At 54.5% G+C, this 18,132-nt stretch overlaps 1 protein-coding gene across 2 annotated transcripts in view; it reads left to right on the top strand.

The window, feature by feature from the left end:
* Nucleotides 1-18,132, top strand: part of CRMP1 (collapsin response mediator protein 1) — a 54,446-nt gene that overhangs the window by 5,643 nt on the left and 30,671 nt on the right. For both annotated transcript variants that reach the window (XM_066278764.1, XM_066278765.1), the window contains exon 2: nt 17,502-17,590. In XM_066278764.1, coding sequence (XP_066134861.1) covers nt 17,502-17,590 — 89 coding nt within the window. The remainder of the gene's footprint in view (nt 1-17,501; nt 17,591-18,132) is intronic.

Below are 18,132 nucleotides of genomic sequence, written 5' to 3'. Positions count from 1 at the left end.
CTGCCCTGCACCCTGCCGGGCTCTGGGCTCAATCTTCCCGAAGACACTCCCTCCTGGGCCCAGCTCAGGTCTTGTCAGCAGACTTTTGCTGACTTCCTATGCTAAGGTATGACTCCTGGGGTTGGGGACCACCTCTTACCCATCCCTCATCCCTGCCCTCTGAGTCACGGAGACATGGTGACAATGTCTTAATAGGAGTGCGCTTGCTTCAGGCTCGGCCTAGTGGTAGGTGAGTCTGGGATGTTTCTATGTGCAGGTCACTTGCTTGGGATTTTCTAACCCTACTCTCCCAGGGGTACTGAGGCTGGGGATGGGGTGGAATGAGGCAGTGACTATGTCCCCTGGTGGCTGTGGCTCGTGGCAGGTGTGTGCCCCTCTCAGGACCCAGTTTAGCTAGGTGGCCTTCAAGGCAGTTCTTGAGGGAATGGCGCCCCCACCATTGTACAGATCTCAGTGGGCACAGTGGTGGGGTCACCCTGACTTTCCGCCGTGGCCCTCTGCAGTGGAGGTGACCTGGCCGGGCTTTTGCTCCAGGTGATCTGCGTGTAAATCCTTCTCTGCGGCCTCTTTGAGCCTCTGTGCTCAGGTATCCAAAGTGGGCCCAACACTGGCCACTTTACAGGACCCTGAGCATCCCAGAGGACCCCGGCCGAGCGCTTAGTGAGTGTTAGGCACACAGTAGGGGCTTCCGGACTGCTGGCTCTGGTTCTTGTGTGAAGCGAGTGGTCGGCCTGACCCGTGTGTAAGAGGGGGTCTGAAGGCTTCAGTAGCCTGGGGAGAAGAGAGGCTGAAAATGACACTCGGTTCTGGTTCCGGAGGGAGAGGCCCTCGAGGAGGCATTCGTGTCCCAACGGGCACGCATAGCCCATCCCGGCCAGAAGGATGTGTGGTCTGAAGAAGAAACAACAAGCCAGGCAGGATGGCCTTGGCTGGCGCTCCTTCCTGGGCCCCTGGGCTCCTCCGGACCTGTTGTTGGCAGTGTGCACATTGGGACAGGGACAGGAACACCTCTCCATGGATGGGTGGGGCTGGTGGCTTTCTTGCTCTGTTCAGTGGTCCTCATTTGGTGAGTTAACGTTAGTGAAAGCCCCTGGTCCATGTCAGGCACCGGGCTGGGTGTCAGGCAGAGTGGGAATGAGGTGTTCTTATCCTTCCCTTCCCAGAGTGTAGCGGAGACTGACGTTTCAGCCTGAAACCGCAGCCAGGTGTAAGGGTTGTTATAAGGGGAAGAACAGGAGGCTGGAGGAGACACAGCAGGGACACCCTGCCTAGACCTGGAGCAGGGGAGGGAAGAGGGGGACCCAGAGGCAAACAAGTGTGGAGCCACGTCAGCGCGGCAGGAGCCCTGCCTCTGCGTCCACATGTAGCTTGTCCGTGCAGCTCCAGCAAACCCTGGAGATGGCTCAGATGCAGGCAGCCAGGGCGGGTGCGGCTTATGGACCCAGGGGCTTGAAAAAGGACCAAGGTTCAGCTCTGAGCTACGTCCTGAAGTCCCGCATGCTTGATGTTGGGTCAGTCTGTGCCCCTGTGAGCCTCAGCTTTCTCCTCTGAACAAGGGGGACAAGGCCAGCTTGGCCAGTGAATGAGAAGCAGGAGAGTGGACACTTGCACAGAGGAGAAGGGATATCCCAGGCGGGGCACCGTGTAGGCACAGGCAGGGGGACGGCTGAATCACCAAACGTTCTTGCTCGTGCTGATTAGGATTGTGGTGTCTTTTCCCTCTTTTTTTTTTTCCACCTCCGCCTTTTCCTGAGATAAGAAAGTAGCCCAATAGAGGAGAAGGAAAGAGCAGAAACACTTAGCTCCAGCCCCCTAAGGACCATTTAAAATATTTATAAGGCTCTGTTTCATGTGTGGCTTTTTAAAAAATTAATGGCACAGCTGGGGATTAACTTAGCAGAAGCTGTTGCTTGTGCCTTATGTGGCAGTTAAGTGAGTAGAGCGTCCGGGGCGTGGCTCTGGGCAAACAAAGGCACACGACTTCCTGGCCTTGCAGAAGCTCCTGGTCCCACAGAGGCTCCCCACCCCACCCCAGGGGGAGACCAGAGTGTCCACCGTGGTGGCTAAGAATGATCATTATCAAGAATAAAACTTGACGAGGACTGGCCATTTGTGATCCTGCAGAGTATTCCAGCATTCGACAGGAATCCCACAGCCTCCCCCCTGTGAGGAAGGCAGCCTGGCGATGGCGTCCTTTTCTCCCCCCAAGGAAGAAACTGAGGCCCGTGGAGACTCAGGGCATGTGTGTTCTGTGGCCGTGTCCTACGGAGGAATGAGGAGCCCAGAGTCCAGCGGGGAGGGATGGACAGGCTGGCCTGCCTGCTAAGAACATCACTGTCTGACTTGAAATCCCTGTGTGCGCGTGTGTTAAAATGCACTTCTGTGTGTATATGTATTTGTATAATCTAGTGTGTGAGTGCAGGTGAGTGTGTATCTGTGACCGTATGGTGTGTAAATGTGTGCGTGCATTTTAGATCAAACGGGAAAGAGGAGCAGGGAAGAAAGAGATCAAGTGAGAGTCGCATCGGACGGGAGCAGTTATCCTAATATGCACACAGACGCACAAAGCGTGAGGCCTGCGATGCCTCTCCTGAGGGCGGCATCCGGCCTGTCCACAGTCACCCAGTTTATCCCCCTGCCTTTTCACATGAAGGGTTTGAGGTGCCGGCAGTGATCTGTCCTGTCTGGCGAAATCGGGTGGAATGGGAAGAAGTGGCAAGGGCCAGAGACAGAGGTTAGGGACTCATATACCCAAAGATGGAACCAGGCAAGACAGTCCATCCCCGTGGGCTGTGAACGCAGGGGTGCACCTGAGAAAATCCTCAGCAGGTGTGCTGCTAAGAATTTTGACCAGCATTTCAAGTGTATGTTTGCTACAACCCAGTCTACAGATTGTTCTGGTAACAGCTATGAGTTGGAGCCCTGAGCACTCACAAGAAGAATGGTGTCGCAGGGCGTCTGATGTGTGTGTGTGTGTGTGTGTGTAAAAGATAGCCCTTGCTCTGGAAGGGGAATGTCCCAGGTGACCCCTGATCTGGGAGAGTCCAGGCAGTGGACAGCGCCATGGTGCTGAAGAGGAAGGAGGTGCCAATCAAGGCGTTTGTACTAAAGGCCCCTTGAGACCGACAGTCACACTGCTGTAGGGCCGGTGTAGTGTCGATGACTGACCTGTCTGGTGTTGTTTTAGGTCTTTGATCTCTTTAGGAATGCTACAGATCCTACAGATGTTTATATCCCAGTCGTCTCCTCTCATCTGCGGGAGGTAACACATTCCAGGACCCCTGATGGCTGCTGAAAACCACAGATAGCGCTGAGCCCTACTGATACTGTTCTTCTCATACGTACACACACTCACAGCTTCTCTGTGGCGTATCCAGATCGCCACTCTTGAGCTTTGAGGCCATGGTTAAACACAAGAAGGGCGACTTGACCGCAAGCCCTGCCATGCCGAGACAACTCAGTTAACTAAACGGGCGCACGACTTAAAACTTAGGAATCGCTTATTTCTAAAATTTCTCATTTAATACTTTTGGGTTGCAGCTGGTCACGGGAAACTGAAACCTCAGAAAGTGAAACCTCGAATAAGGGGTGTGTGTGCAGGGGGGGGGGGAGACTCCTGTGTTTGTTAGTATGTCCCGAACAGAGGACGGTTCAGATTCACTGCCCCAGAGAGAGGCCATGCCCACACAGTGCTTTGCTCGGGGAAATGAGGGCTCTGCACTGGGGTTGCTGGCTGGGAGGTGGCATGGGGTCCAGGATGCTTTGCAGAGTGGCTGCTCTAGAAAACGAGCAGCTGAAAAGGAAGACAGGTGGCCGTGGGCATGTGAGGGTGCAGCTCCTCACTCCCTTCCTCAGGCCTGTTCCCCGGGCACCTGGAACGTTCTCCCTGACCAGGCTCCCCCTTTCTGGCCCGGGGCCTCTGTGTAAGCTGTGTCCGTTTTCTACAGAGCGAGAACCCCTCCTCCCGGAGCTGGAATGGCGAGCACCCTCACTGTGTTAACTTCGGTCTGTAGGCTTGACTGGGAGCACTCAGAGGGCTGGGGCAATGCCTGATTCTCCTTGGCATGTCCCCAGGAGCACCCTCGCACCCTGGTGACACACAGCAGGGACTCCGCACTGTGTGAACGGATGAATGAAGACCCGGATGGCAAACTGGGCTTCTCTGCTGAGTGAGGTCTTCATCACCCCCGAATCTGACTTTCCTTAGTTAATGACCTATTCGTACATTTAGCATCTAGGTGGCTCCCTACCCAGAGGGAGATGAGGGTGGCATGAAGGTTTTGGGAGCAAACAAAATCTCCTGGTAGTACTTTAGCAGTGGGAAAAGGGTGGATCGGGTTCATGAATGGGCTCCATTGCCTTTCACACTGAAAAGAAAGCTTTTACAATAAGAGCCTTCTGTATACAGGTTGGGTCATTGTAGGCCACACCTCCCCGGGACCCTCACTGGGTAACCACCTGGTGTCAGAATGTAGAGTCATTTCCATGGGGAGACTCCACGGATCTGTTGGAGAAAGACGTGGAGCAAACAGATGGCTGTGTGGGGAAGGTTCTGTACCGGTCCCCAAATTGTGCTGCATTTCCTTTTGACCATGTTTATAGATACTTAAGCCCTAATCTCAGCAAATGTTTGATTTATACAACTTCAAAGTGGAAAGCAACCTTCTAAATTATGTGTTTTTTTGTGTTTGTGCATGTAAGGAGGCCAAAACGTGTCCATTGCTTCTATTCCTCGCCAGTCTTCTCTCTAGCATAGGCATTCCAAACCTTCTTCTTGCATACCTCCAGTAATGGGGAGATCACCTCTTTACACAGTAGCCTGCCTTACTCTTGGCAGCTCTGCTGTTAGAAAAACTTTCTGTGTGTGGCGTGAACATCTGCCTTTGCCCCACTTTTGCCCTCAGGATTTTCAGGGCTTCCTCTTCTGCACTGATATTCCCTGGCAGGCTCTGGAAGATACTTCACAGTGACCTGGGTATTCTTTTCTCCAAAACGGCCCAGTCATTTATTCCTTGTCGAGCACAACTTCCAGACACCATGTTTGGATTTTTCTTTCCTTGGTTTCCGGGCATGAGGGATGAAATGTATCCAAAATAAAACTTAACTACTGAGCACCTTTTAAACTGGGTTAAAAATGTTCCAGGATCATAGACTCTTTTGGGGAGCTGATAAAAGCAAAGGAAACTTCCAGACACAGACATGTGGCATAAAACACTGGATTTCATAGGCTGTTATTCAGCATATCAAGAGCTTATATGTATTATATTAATTAGTCCTGCAAGTTAGGGGCTTTGATTAGTTCCACTGACTGATGAGGAAACTGACAGAGGTTCAGTATCTTGCCCCAGGTCACTCTGCTCAGAAGCTGTATGGGGCAGAAGTATAGTCTCTGGTATGAAAGATCTCACATAGAAAAGACACATATATAAAAATGAGCTGGTAGAGCAAGTGTCATGAATTCAGAACACAGCGTTACCCAGGGGTGCAGGCCTCATGCTGTGGGGACTGCAGGGGGAGATAGCAGATTCCTGGAGTCCGGACACTGTGCCTGACTAGGTGGGCTGGGAGTCAGTGGGCACGGCAGGTGTGCCAAGAAATCCAGGCTGTAGGAAGAGGGCCGGAGGAGGGCACAGGGGTGTGGCAGTGTGGTGTAGGGAGTCAGTGTGCTGTGTGAGTAGAGCAGAATGGTAGCGGGGGGGGGGGAGGCAGTGTGGTGTAGGGAGTCAGTGTGCTGTGTGAGTAGAGCAGAATGGTAGCACGGGGGGGGGGGAGGCAGTGCGGTGTAGGGAGTCAGTGTGCTGTGTGAGTAGAGCAGAATGGTAGCGGGGGGGGGAGGCAGTGTGGTGTAGGGAGTCAGTGTGCTGTGTGAGTAGAGCAGAATGGTAGCACGGGGGGGGAGGCAGTGCGGTGTAGGGAGTCAGTGTGCTGTGTGAGTAGAGCAGAATGGTAGCACGGGGGGGGGGAGGCAGTGCGGTGTAGGGAGTCAGTGTGCTGTGTGAGTAGAGCAGAATGGTAGCAGGGGGGGAGGCAGTGTGGTGTAGGGAGTCAGTGTGCTGTGTGAGTAGAGCAGAATGGTAGCACGGGGGGGGAGGCAGTGCAGTGTAGGGAGTCAGTGTGCTGTGTGAGTAGAGTAGAATGGTAGCACGGGGGGGGGAGGCAGTGTGATGTAGGGAGTCAGTGTGCTGTGTGAGTAGAGCAGAATGGTAGCACGGGGGGGGAGGCAGTGTGATGTAGGGAGTCAGTATGCTGTGTGAGTAGAGCAGAATGGTAGCACGGGGGGGGAGGCAGTGTGATGTAGGGAGTCAGTGTGCTGTGTGAGTAGAGCAGAATGGTAGCACGGGGGGGGAGGCAGTGTGATGTAGGGAGTCAGTGTGCTGTGTGAGTAGAGCAGAATGGTAGCACGGGGCGGGGGAGGCAGTGCGGTGTAGGGAGTCAGTGTGCTGTGTGAGTAGAGCAGAATGGTAGCACGGGGGGGGGGGAGGCAGTGCGGTGTAGGGAGTCAGTGTGCTGTGTGAGTAGAGCAGAATGGTAGCACGGGGGGGGAGGCAGTGTGATGTAGGGAGTCAGTGTGCTGTGTGAGTAGAGCAGAATGGTAGCACGGGGGGGGAGGCAGTGCAGTGTAGGGAGTCAGTGTGCTGTGTGAGTAGAGCAGAATGGTAGCACGGGGGGGGGAGGCAGTGTGATGTAGGGAGTCAGTGTGCTGTGTGAGTAGAGCAGAATGTTAGCAGGGGGGGGAGGCAGTGTGGTGTAGGGAGTCAGTGTGCTGTGTGAGTAGAGCAGAATGGTAGCACGGGGGGGGGAGGCAGTGTGATGTAGGGAGTCAGTGTGCTGTGTGAGTAGAGCAGAATGGTAGCGGGGGGGGGAGGCAGTGTGGTGTAGGGAGTCAGTGTGCTGTGTGAGTAGAGCAGAATGGTAGCACGCGGGGGAGGCAGTGCGGTGTAGGGAGTCAGTGTGCTGTGTGAGTAGAGCAGAATGGTAGCACGCGGGGGAGGCAGTGCGGTGTAGGGAGTCAGTGTGCTGTGTGAGTAGAGCAGAATGGTAGCAGGGGGGGAGGCAGTGTGATGTAGGGAGTCAGTGTGCTGTGTGAGTAGAGCAGAATGGTAGCACGGGGGGGGGAGGCAGTGTGATGTAGGGAGTCAGTGTGCTGTGTGAGTAGAGCAGAATGGTAGCGGGGGGGGAGGCAGTGTGGTGTAGGGAGTCAGTGTGCTGTGTGAGTAGAGCAGAATGTTAGCAGGGGGGGAGGCAGTGTGGTGTAGGGAGTCAGTGTGCTGTGTGAGTAGAGCAGAATGGTAGCACGGGGGGGGGGAGGCAGTGTGATGTAGGGAGTCAGTATGCTGTGTGAGTAGAGCAGAATGGTAGCACGGGGGGGGAGGCAGTGCGGTGTAGGGAGTCAGTGTGCTGTGTGAGTAGAGCAGAATGGTAGCACGGGGGGGGGAGGCAGTGCGGTGTAGGGAGTCAGTGTGCTGTGTGAGTAGAGCAGAATGGTAGCACGGGGGGGGAGGCAGTGCGGTGTAGGGAGTCAGTGTGCTGTGTGAGTAGAGCAGAATGGTAGCACGGGGGGGGGAGGCAGTGCGGTGTAGGGAGTCAGTGTGCTGTGTGAGTAGAGCAGAATGGTAGCACGGGGGGGGGGAGGCAGTGTGATGTAGGGAGTCAGTGTGCTGTGTGAGTAGAGCAGAATGGTAGCACGGGGGGGAGGCAGTGCAGTGTAGGGAGTCAGTGTGCTGTGTGAGTAGAGCAGAATGTTAGCAGGGGGGGAGGCAGTGTGGTGTAGGGAGTCAGTGTGCTGTGTGAGTAGAGCAGAATGGTAGCACGGGGGGGGGAGGCAGTGTGATGTAGGGAGTCAGTATGCTGTGTGAGTAGAGCAGAATGGTAGCACGGGGGGGGGGAGGCAGTGTGATGTAGGGAGTCAGTGTGCTGTGTGAGTAGAGCAGAATGGTAGCACGGGGAGGGGGGAGGCAGTGCGGTGTAGGGAGTCAGTGTGCTGTGTGAGTAGAGCAGAATGGTAGCGGGGGGGGGAGGCAGTGTGGTGTAGGGAGTCAGTGTGCTGTGTGAGTAGAGCAGAATGGTAGCACGGGGGGGGAGGCAGTGCGGTGTAGGGAGTCAGTGTGCTGTGTGAGTAGAGCAGAATGGTAGCACGGGGGGGGGAGGCAGTGTGATGTAGGGAGTCAGTGTGCTGTGTGAGTAGAGCAGAATGGTAGCACGGGGGGGGGGAGGCAGTGCGGTGTAGGGAGTCAGTGTGCTGTGTGAGTAGAGCAGAATGGTAGCAGGGGGGGAGGCAGTGTGGTGTAGGGAGTCAGTGTGCTGTGTGAGTAGAGCAGAATGGTAGCACGGGGGGGGGGAGGCAGTGTGATGTAGGGAGTCAGTATGCTGTGTGAGTAGAGCAGAATGGTAGCACGGGGGGGGAGGCAGTGCGGTGTAGGGAGTCAGTGTGCTGTGTGAGTAGAGCAGAATGGTAGCAGGGGGGGAGGCAGTGTGATGTAGGGAGTCAGTATGCTGTGTGAGTAGAGCAGAATGGTAGCACGGGGGGGGGAGGCAGTGTGATGTAGGGAGTCAGTGTGCTGTGTGAGTAGAGCAGAATGGTAGCACGGGGGGGGGAGGCAGTGTGGTGTAGGGAGTCAGTGTGCTGTGTGAGTAGAGCAGAATGGTAGCACGGGGGGGGAGGCAGTGTGATGTAGGGAGTCAGTATGCTGTGTGAGTAGAGCAGAATGGTAGCACAGGGGGGGGGGAGGCAGTGTGGTGTAGGGAGTCAGTGTGCTGTGTGAGTAGAGCAGAATGGTAGCACGGGGGTGGGGGGGAGGCAGTGTGGTGTAGGGAGTCAGTGTGCTGTGTGAGTAGACCAGAATGGTAGCCCGGGGGGGGGGGGAGAGGCAGTGTGGTGTAGGGAGTCAGTGTGCTGTGTGAGTAGACCAGAATGGTAGCACAGGGCTGGGGGGGGAGGCGGTCAAGCCCAGAATAGCCAAGAGAGTGTACTTTGTCCTACACGGGGGGACAAGCGGGTGAGGGGGATTGAGGCGGGGCCTGGCATGCTGCATCTGTGTTTCAGAAAGGTCGCGGGCTTCCAGTGGGGTTTGGGGTGTGAGGGGTTCGAGAGACGTTGAGGATGGAAGTGAGCATCTGACTGATTTATCCGCCCCAGGTTGCAAGGACGTGAAATGAATCAGGCACTGTTCTAAGCTGTGAGTTTATGTAACTTCCGGAACAGCCCTGGGCGTTGCAGGAGGGAGGCTGGAGCACAGAGAGGCGGGCTTGCCTGCGGCACAGGGTTAGTCAGGGTGGGGCCGGATCAGAACCCAGGCAGTCTGGCCTGGGCCCCCGTGTCCTGAACCAGCAGACCAATGAGATAGTAAAGGGTGAAAGCCCCTGGCGCACAGGGGTGTGCTCAATGTTTATTAGGTGAATGGTCTCACGTTTAATCATACCTCTGGAGAGTCCTTCAATCTGCCTTACTCCCCTCTGGCCACAATTGCAACAATCCACTGGGAATGTACCGGATAAGTAGCTAAACAGGTGCGGTCTGTGCTCACTTATCCCCATTTGGCGGAGGACAGAGCTGAGGCTCATTAACCCGGGACAGTGAGGGGGAAAGAACACTGGCATAAAATAACCACCAGGGGGCGCTGGGCTGACACTCTGCAGGTCCCGGGGGGAAGTAGGTTCAGATGTGTCTCCTCCATCTCCTGGCTGTGTGACCTCAAGCAGGTGGCTTTGCTTCTCTGAGGTTCCGCATTTGTAGCAGTCACACCCACTTCTTAAGGGGACTTGAGAATTGAAACTGGAAACCCATGTCATGCGGAGCTGACACCTGGCATTCAGGAATGTGATTTTCATTTTTGGGTTTTTTTTTCTTTTTATTCATTTTAGAGAGGAGAGAGAGAGAGAAAGAAAGAGAGAGAGAGAGAGAGAGAGAATGGGGGAGGGGAGGGGGAGGAGCAGGAAGCGTCACCTCCCATATGTGCCTTGACCAGACAAGAGCAGGGTTTTGAACCGGCGACCTCAGCATTCCAGGTCGACACTTGTCCACTGCGCCACCACAGGTCAGGCAGGAATGTGATTTTCTTAAAGGCGGTGGACTTCCATCCAGACTGCTGTGTATCAGGTGAGAACGGAGACGGGAGACATGCAGGGGGTGTAGACTGGTGCAGTCTCCGCCGGAGCCTTCTCCCTTAGGCCACTGGAAGGCCCTTCGGGCCCCTGGGGTCATGCAGAGGTGTGTTATTTTAGCACCAGGTACTCAGTCCCTCAGGGAGGATTTCCTGAATGCCTGAGATCTGGCTGTTACCATTCTGGTTGTCATGGAAACCGGCCTGAGCTCGGAGACAAGGCCTGCAATCCATGGGGACTGCCTGTGTTTCTGATTCATGAAGGAGGAGAATGGCACTGTGTCCACTGCCTGTGTGAGTGGAGTACGCATGTGTGTTAGTTAGACTCAGTGTCAGGCCCGTTGTCACTTCCAGGGGCTGTGTTGGTGGGAAATGTGGCTTCGGGCCTCGAGCTGACAGTCCGTCCCCTGGGGCAAAAGCAGCGGGCCGGCTTTCCGTGAGTGACAGGAGTGTGCTGCCAGGAGGCCGGGCGACCATCTCCAGGGGAGTCTGGACGGTGGCAGGAGTGGGGGCTCTGGCCATCAGAGGTGGTGGCCGAGGGGTGCGAGTGCGAGGTGTTTGACCCGGACAGCGGTCACTGTGGCTGCGGCTTTGGACACAGAGCCCCGGTGGCGAGTCAGCTCTCTTTGATGGCAAGAATGCCCCACCAGAGCCAGCCCTGTAACTCCGGCTTACAGCACCCGGTGTTTGCTGACTGCTGTGGGCCGAGGGTGGCCGAGGGTGGCCGAGGGTGGCCGAGGCTCAGCTGGGTCTGTCTGCAGGCTTCTGTTTGGCTTGGGTCTGCTTCTCCTTTCTTCTCATTCGGGGACTCAGACCGAAGGAGACGCCATTTCCTGGGCCCCGCAGTTTTCATGATGGAGGTGGGCTCCCAGGAGCCCGAGCTGCAACCCACCAGCCTTTTAACTAAGCACGTGCTCAGGAGGGCCCGGTCTTGGGGGTGTAGGACGGAAGGAACTGTGAAACAGGGACCACAGTCTACCGCAGAACGTCCATGCCAGCATTATCTGGGGTGTTTGTCTAGTTTGGGTAAATAAAAATCTTGATGGAAGCCCCTGAAGGTGTGTCATTTTTAGCAGGTGACCTGAGTGGGTTTGAGGCTCAGCGAGGCTGTAGAACCATGTGTGGGCTGGATGTGTGTGAGTGGGGCTTGCCTACCTGTCCTGTTGAATTTTTGCACTGCAGATGTGAGCTCACCATCAGTTAGCGTGTAGGATATGAAAGACCAATAACATTCAGAGCTCGCCTTGAGATTTCCTTTATCTGAGGAGAAAGCAGTTCCGTTGGCGTGTGAGGCATAGACAAACGCGTTTCTACAAAATCGGGGCTCCCCTGAACTTGCTGAGGCTCGTTTCCAGGCTGGCCCTTCAGAGAGAAAGGGATTCTTTATCTTTCCAGAAATGACTGGTCACTCAGTTACTCCAGGTCCTTCCCCCAATGAACCAGGCAGCGTCATCAGAATCGGTGTTCCCCGGCTGCCCCTGGCTGGAGCTGCCTTCTCCGTCTGAAGACCAAACCTCTGAGATCCTTTTTTTTTTTCCTTGACATTTACCCATTTATTAACCCCAGATTCCAGTCTCTGCATTAGTGAAGCATTGCAGGAGCGGGGAACATGGAGGGTGCACGCCCTCTGCCCAGCCTCCTGGGGTGAGAGGGTTAGAGTACTGGAGGGGGGCGGGGACTGAGAGTCAGAAGGACTTGTGAGCGGTCACAAGCCTTGTGAACTGTGAGCCACGACGGCTTCGGCGCTGCGGGAATGCAGAGACGACAGGTGTGCCCGTGAGCTGAGGAAGAGGAGCCCTGAGTAACTACAGGCTGGATGAGGGAGGAGGGGCAAGGACTTCAGCGCCCCAGGGTCTGGAGAAACCTCGCTGTCCCGGGAGCCAGTGGCGCTTCAGGACCACGGACAGCGCCCCCCTCATTTGCATCCAGCCTGGACCGTTCAGAACGCCCTGTCTGGGTACATTCTAGTTATTTTGCCAGAACGTCCCTCTTCTCCTCCATTTTTCAACTTCGTAAACTTCTCATCTTTCAGAACCCAGCTCAGACGTCCCCTCCTTGATGACATAGCCGTTGTCTTTCCTTGTTGTCCCTGTAATAACTGTTTTCCAGAGAGCCAAGGTTGCTAAACTAGTGATTTGGGGGTAAGTGTTGGTTGGATGAGAAAAGCACCTCTCATTTCTCCTGAGACTCCCAGGCCTTGATCGATTTATTTATTTATTTTTTTTTATTCCTCTGACTCTGGTGGAGAAGACAGATCTTATTCCCGCCGTGCAGCGAGGACAGCAGATCTCAGGGAAGTATCACGCTTCACTCAGGGATAGAGAGAGGCAGGAAGTGAAGTGGGGTCCGGGCCTCCCCCTCTGACGGAGGCTGACTATTGTTCCTGCTGCTGTCGCATGGGTAGGAATGCCCGAGGTTATGAAGCTGATGTGTGTAAGCAGCGCCCAACGTCATGCTGAACATTTGTGAGGAGAGCAAAGGCGTCCTGCTAACCCCAGCTCTCTCCTCCCGGTTGGGGCTGGGAGGGAGGTAATAGCAGGTTTGGAGAAGGCCTTCCCTTCCCGGGGCTTCTCCGCCTGACTCACGGGAGCCAGAAGCAGAGACAAGGTTCCTGCCCGCCCCGGGGCTTAGGCAGGCGCCGGGAGGCCTTTCAGTATCTGGTGTGTCGCACAGTCTTTGGGCCAAGCTGCTGGCTTAGGCTTCCAGGCATTTTAGAAGCAGAAAAGAGAGGTTTCTGCTTCATTGGTCTACTTTTTTCTCTCTCTCTTTTCCTACCCATCCTTCTTTTTTTTTCTTTCTTCCTCCCACTTCTTCCCCTCTTCACAATTTTTTTTAATGTCACTCTCCTTTCTTCTTTTTCTCACTGTTTCTTTTCAAATAGTCTCTTCCCCCCCCCCTTCTTCCTTTGCCTCCTGTCTGTCACCCGTCTCTTTCCTCCCGCTCAACGAACATTTGCTAAATACGGTTCAAGCCAGCTGGTGGGTCCCAGGGGATGTAGCGACGAGTTGCACAGGGCACCGCTGGCCACGAGGGGTGTCCAGCTCCAAGGGCGGTGGGCACGTGAACAATGACCATGTAGTGTGAGCGTCACGGGAAAGGGGTGTGCAAGGGGCAGCGGGAACATGGAGGAGGCACCCCAAACTCTCTATTGGGGGGGGAGTCAGTCAATTATAGAAAGATCTCCTCATGCAATTACCACCTTTATAACAAGGATTTTGTATTCTGCTTCTTTGGCTAACATTTTATTGTTCAGTGCTTTTGTTTGTTCTTAAAAGTCCCTGAGAAATACTTGAGTGTCTGAATAATACCCCATTAGGGGTGTGGTGACGTGATGGTGGTTAATGTGGGGTCACGACGTAGTGCAATGGCCACCCCTCGTCCTTGCTGGGGATTATTTTCCTGAGGACAAATTCCCAGCACTAGATTTCTAGGTCAAGTCATGAGTGAGTGTAAGGCCCTTGCTGCCTAATGCCAACGTGAGTGACACGTATTCTCCCATCCAAGTACTAACCAGGCCCGACCCTGCTTAGCTTCCGAGATCAGACGAGATCGGGCGTGTTCAGGGTGGTATGGCCGTAGACGAGTGACACGTATTCTCATTGAGAATCCCGGCTCTGAGGAAAGCGCGGAGTTGGGGACCCGCTCCCGCTTCTGCCCAGCGTCTGCACGGTGACAGTTCGGACACTTCTGTGTGTTTGAGTTCCTCCCTGACGCAAACCCTTCTCTTACAGTGCTGCCTGCCTGGACTCCCTTCCACCATGGCTTAGCGTCCCTTAGAGCCCAGTGAGCTGGCGCCAGGCCCCCCACGGAGAGAGGCATGGACCCGCATATCCTGCTCCCCGGCAGGAGGGTCTCTGGAGGAAGGGGCTTCAAGCTCAGTCTCTCCCAGACCCCACCCCTGCCTCATAGCCCTAAGACGGAAGCCAGCCACGACATGTGCGTCCCCAGGGAGGGCGCCCTCGGGAGGGGTCCTCCAGGACCCAAGGGAAGAGGGGGTATGGCCCAAAGCAGAGACACTTCGGCCAGATCCCCAAGCCCGCCAGGTGCCCTCTGATCTCTGTGCCTGTCCCCCTCTCTGCTTGCTCTTTTCTCATTTCGTGTGGGGCTAATTCCTACTTGTTCTTCAAGCTCACAGTAGGTTTTATTTCCCCAGGAGGGCTGAAGTGGAGGCCACCTCAGTGCTCCTGCCAGTCTCTGCCAGCCCATCCCACCCTGGGTATGGAGCCCTGGTTATGACTCAGTCTCTCCCCCCACCCACCCCACCCCGGCCTGAGAACTCCTTATGGGCGAGATCTGTTTCTTCTGGCTGCACACTCCTGCCTTAAACAGATATTACTGAGTGCCTTTCCTGCTACAGAAAACAGCAGAAACACCTGCACCCGTGACTTACACATGTGCCAGGCCTGTGCTAACGTCCTTTACACCCCATGGAGTTCTCCCGGCAGCCCTGTGAGACGGGCATGCCTGGCTCCATTTTATAGATGAAAAAGCTGAGGCTAGCAGAGGTTCAGTCACGTGGCTGGTAAGGGGGTGAGGATGGGACGTGGGCCCCGCTGATCATAATTCTCCTTAGGTCACTGCTGTCACCGTGGACTGAATGGGTGGTCTCTGGCTGTGAGATTGTTGTTGACTTTTTAGTGAGCTATTTTTTGTTTTTCTCAAAGTATCTAAATCTTTACACAGAGCTTGTCATTGCTCACAGATGTTATTTGTTCCTTGTGGTAATCTGGGAGAGGCAGGGTATTATCATTTCTCTTCTAAAATGTGTGGCTTTTATTTTATTAAATTCTTAACATTTGCATGTCCCCTAAAGTTGGCTCTTTTTGGTGGATGGTCCTGTGAGCTTTCCCACTTGCACTGCCAGCCTGAAGGAAAGAGGCCCTGAGAGTGAGGTCCTTGGGTTGCAGACCGTGGGTGTCTCCTGAACGGAATCTGACTATGGGACGCCATGGATTCCGGAGTCTGAAGCTGTTTACCGACGTGACAGAAGTGTGTTCGATGTTCGATGGGGCTGACACTGGAGAGGAAGTTAGGAGACCTTGGGTCTGATGTACGCCCTTCCAGCTGTGTGAGCTGAGTAGGTCACCCCATCCCTGTGCCTCATTTCCCCCGGAGGTCGGATCGGAGCTGATGCCTCATGAGGACCATTCAGGGGGGCGGGAGCGTCACTCTGAGCACGCTTCCTAATTTGTCTCCTGCGGAAAACCTCCTTGTCAAATCCTCCACGCAGCGTAGGGAACTATGTTTGGCAAGGACGTAAGCTCCTCTCCCCTCGTGAATATTCACATCCCTCGTCCGCAGAGTGAGGGTCTGGGAATTCCTGTCATAAAGGCAGTCTTTGCTTCTCTTTAACCCAGAATTTTCTAAGCTCACAGCACCCGGGGAAAGCCCTGTGACCTAGAGTTCCAAGGAGCATGGCTTTGCAAATGCCAACGAAAAGGCACAAGCACTACTAATTTTAAGAAAGATAAAGAGAAAATCACATAAGCTCTTGATTTATTATGGGCTTTTTCTTTTTAAGAAAAATGCTGGCTCCTGCGAACACCAGGAGGTCGGCTGTCTGCAGAAGCTGCACGCAGTATCTGGTGGGAGTGTGGGAGGGGGTGGTGGGAGTGTGGGAGGGGGTGGATTTGAACACAAGCTCCGCCATCTGATTCCAGGGGGAGCACAGCAGGGTGGGGCTGATCTCCTCCCCACACATCTAATATCGTGTCTCAGGCTGAGCCCGAGAGACCCTCTGCTAAATGTGACAAGGCAGATGGCTGCCCGTGGGAGGCCGTGTCCTGGAAGCCGCGCCCCAGCTGCTGCTGACTCGCAGTCCCTGGTTTCTGGGGCTGGGGGACCTGCACACTGGCTTGTGCCCACAGCTCGTACCCTCTCTTCCCCTGAGTCCTGGAGTATCCTCCAGAGGTGTGCTCCCTGGGGACGCGCATGTTGTGGCTGGCCTCTGTCTTAGGGATGAGAGGCAGGTGTTGGGCCTGGCAGTGACTGAGCTTGAAGCTGCTTCCTCCAGAGACCCTCCTGCCCAGGAGCAGGACGTGCTGGTTCATGCCTCTCTTCCTTGGATCATGGCTCACTGTTCTTTGTCTCATGGCTGTGGTGCCTTTTCTCTTCATCTTTACCCATTGATCCTTCAAGGCATCTATCCATCTATTGACTCATCCATCCACCCATCCATCCACTCATCCATCCCCTCCGCCATCCACTCATCCATCCACTCATCACCCATTCATCCACTCATCCATCCCCTTATCCATCCATTCATCCATCTACCCATCCACCCATCCATCCACTCATCCATCCCCTCATCCGTCCATCCATCCATTCACTGTCCATCCATCCATCCACCATCCATCCTTCATCCTCCATCCTCCATCCATCCATCATTCATCTGTTCATCATTCATCACTGCATCCATCTGTCTTTCATCCATCCATCTGACCTTCATCCTTCCATCCATCTGTCATCCATCCATCCATTCAGCCATCCATCCATCCATCCACCCACCATCCACCCATCTATCCATCCATCATCCATTCATCCATCCATCCATCCATCCATCCATCCATCTACCATCCACCCATCATCCATCCTCCATCCTCCATCCATCTGTCATTCATTTATCCATCACTCATCACTGCATCCATCTATCTTTCATCCATCCATCGATCCATCCGGCCTTCATCTATCCATCTATCCATCCATCCATCCATCCATCCGTCGTCCATCCATCCACCCACTCACCCATCCATCCATCCACCCACTCACCCATCCATCCATCCATCCATCCATCCATCCATCCATCCATCCATCCATCTATCCAGGCTCTCCAAGGTACAGAAGAGGCATCTGTGAATAAAATAGATGAAATCTCTGCCCCCATGGAGCTGACAGTCTCATGAGGACAACCACAGGGCCCAACTCTAGGTGGCGCCATCCATCCACAACAGCGTGTATGTGCTGGTCCTCTGTGAGTTGTACGTACTTGATTCCACCAGTGAGTTAACGCACCTCAGCTCTGATGTCAGTGGGGCCAGCCACATTTTAAACGAACATGTAAATATACAGTATGCCAGGCATGCTCTAATAAGTACTGTGTGATCGTAAAGTGGGCGAGGGACGTGGTGTTTGCTGGCCCGGCAGTGGTGTGTAGTGTTCCAGACGGGTCAGCCAAGGGAAGGGCTCTCAGGTGAGCGACACTGAGCAGAGACCCAAAGCGAGTGACAGAGTGTCCTTTCCCAAGATCATGATTCCAGGTGAAGTTGGATCTTGCTTCTTTTAAATGCTGTTTGTTCCTTTTAAAAATATTTGAATAATTTTATAATAAAAGTTGAAAAGGAAAGAAAAAACCAATTCCTAGCTATTCCCCCATGACACTTAATCCTTTGCTTGACTTTTCAGAGTGACCGGCTCCTCATCAAAGGCGGACGAATCATCAATGACGACCAGTCCTTCTACGCCGACGTCTACCTGGAAGACGGCCTTATAAAGTGGGTTCGCCAGACAGACCTTTGAGGAGGCCGGGCTCCCTCGACTGCCTGGCCCACGGAGGGGATGGAAGGCCGGGGCTCTGTCCCAGAATGACTGCACCGAGTTCCTGGGAACACCAGGGATGGAGAGATTCGGGCGGTTTAAACGATGGGTGGAGAAGGGACTAGCTTTTATGGAGTGCCCCCCCCCGCCCTGTGCCCGGGGCTCTGCCACGGCCCTCATGCAGGCCAGCAGCTCACATGGAAGCTGTGAGACACACGCTGGTCCCTGTTCTAGCTCCTGGGGGTGGAGGGCAGAGAGGTTAAATCTTTGGCACGTTACCGAACCCATTAGGGGCGGTGCGTGAATGCTGTCTCAGCACATCTGACTGAGTTCATCGCTCTTTCTTCTGCCCGCTCAGAATTTCCAGGATTGGGTTGAGGGGGCCAGGAGAGAGAGGAGTGTTTGGCTTGTGGGCAGAGCCTTGGCACTTCAAGGAAAGCCATACATTGGTACCGAAGTCTTTCTTCACTTTCTTCCTGCTGGTTCCGTCCCAGCCCTC

The sequence above is a fragment of the Saccopteryx bilineata genome, chromosome 5 (genome assembly GCF_036850765.1).
Source record: "Saccopteryx bilineata isolate mSacBil1 chromosome 5, mSacBil1_pri_phased_curated, whole genome shotgun sequence".
NCBI lineage: Eukaryota > Metazoa > Chordata > Mammalia > Chiroptera > Emballonuridae > Saccopteryx > Saccopteryx bilineata.
Note: the sequence above shows the minus strand (reverse complement) of the source record. Positions and strands in the feature narration are given on the sequence as shown.